The sequence below is a fragment of the Leptonychotes weddellii genome, unplaced genomic scaffold, assembly GCF_054177405.1.
Source record: "Leptonychotes weddellii isolate Sample4059 unplaced genomic scaffold, ASM5417740v2 HiC_scaffold_116111, whole genome shotgun sequence".
NCBI lineage: Eukaryota > Metazoa > Chordata > Mammalia > Carnivora > Phocidae > Leptonychotes > Leptonychotes weddellii.
In genome coordinates this window covers 1-354 of record NW_027694054.1, presented here as the reverse complement: position 1 = coordinate 354, position 354 = coordinate 1, and the positions used below count along the sequence as shown (strand labels likewise).

General features: G+C 41.0%; 1 protein-coding gene across 1 annotated transcript; it reads left to right on the top strand.

Annotated features, from left to right (window-relative positions):
- Positions 1-4: 4 nt before the first annotated feature.
- Positions 5-348, top strand: LOC145718171 (non-histone chromosomal protein HMG-14; the record flags this gene model as incomplete). Its single annotated transcript, XM_081809632.1, has 1 exon — positions 5-348. A coding segment is annotated over one exon (201 nt), but the record flags the coding sequence as incomplete, so codon positions are not given.
- Positions 349-354: the final 6 nt, after the last annotated feature.

Sequence of the window (354 nt, the reverse complement as noted above, 5' to 3'; positions counted from 1 at the left end):
AACGAAGCCAAAAAAGGCGGCAGGAAAGGATAAATCTTCAGACAGAAAAGTGCAAACAAAGGGGAAAAGGGGAGCAAAGGGAAAACAGGCTGAAGTGGCTAACCAAGAAACGAAAGAAGACTTACCTGCAGAAAACGGAGAAACTAAAAATGAGGAGAGTCCAGCCTCCGATGAAGCAGGAGAGAAAGAAGCCAAGTCTGATTAATACCATAAACCATGTCTTATCAGTGGTCCCTGTCGCCCTTCTTGTACAATCCAGAGGAATATTTTTATCAACTATTTTGTAAATGCAAGTTTTTTAGTAGCTCTAGAAACATTTTTAAGAAGGAGGGAATCCCACCTCATCCCATTTTT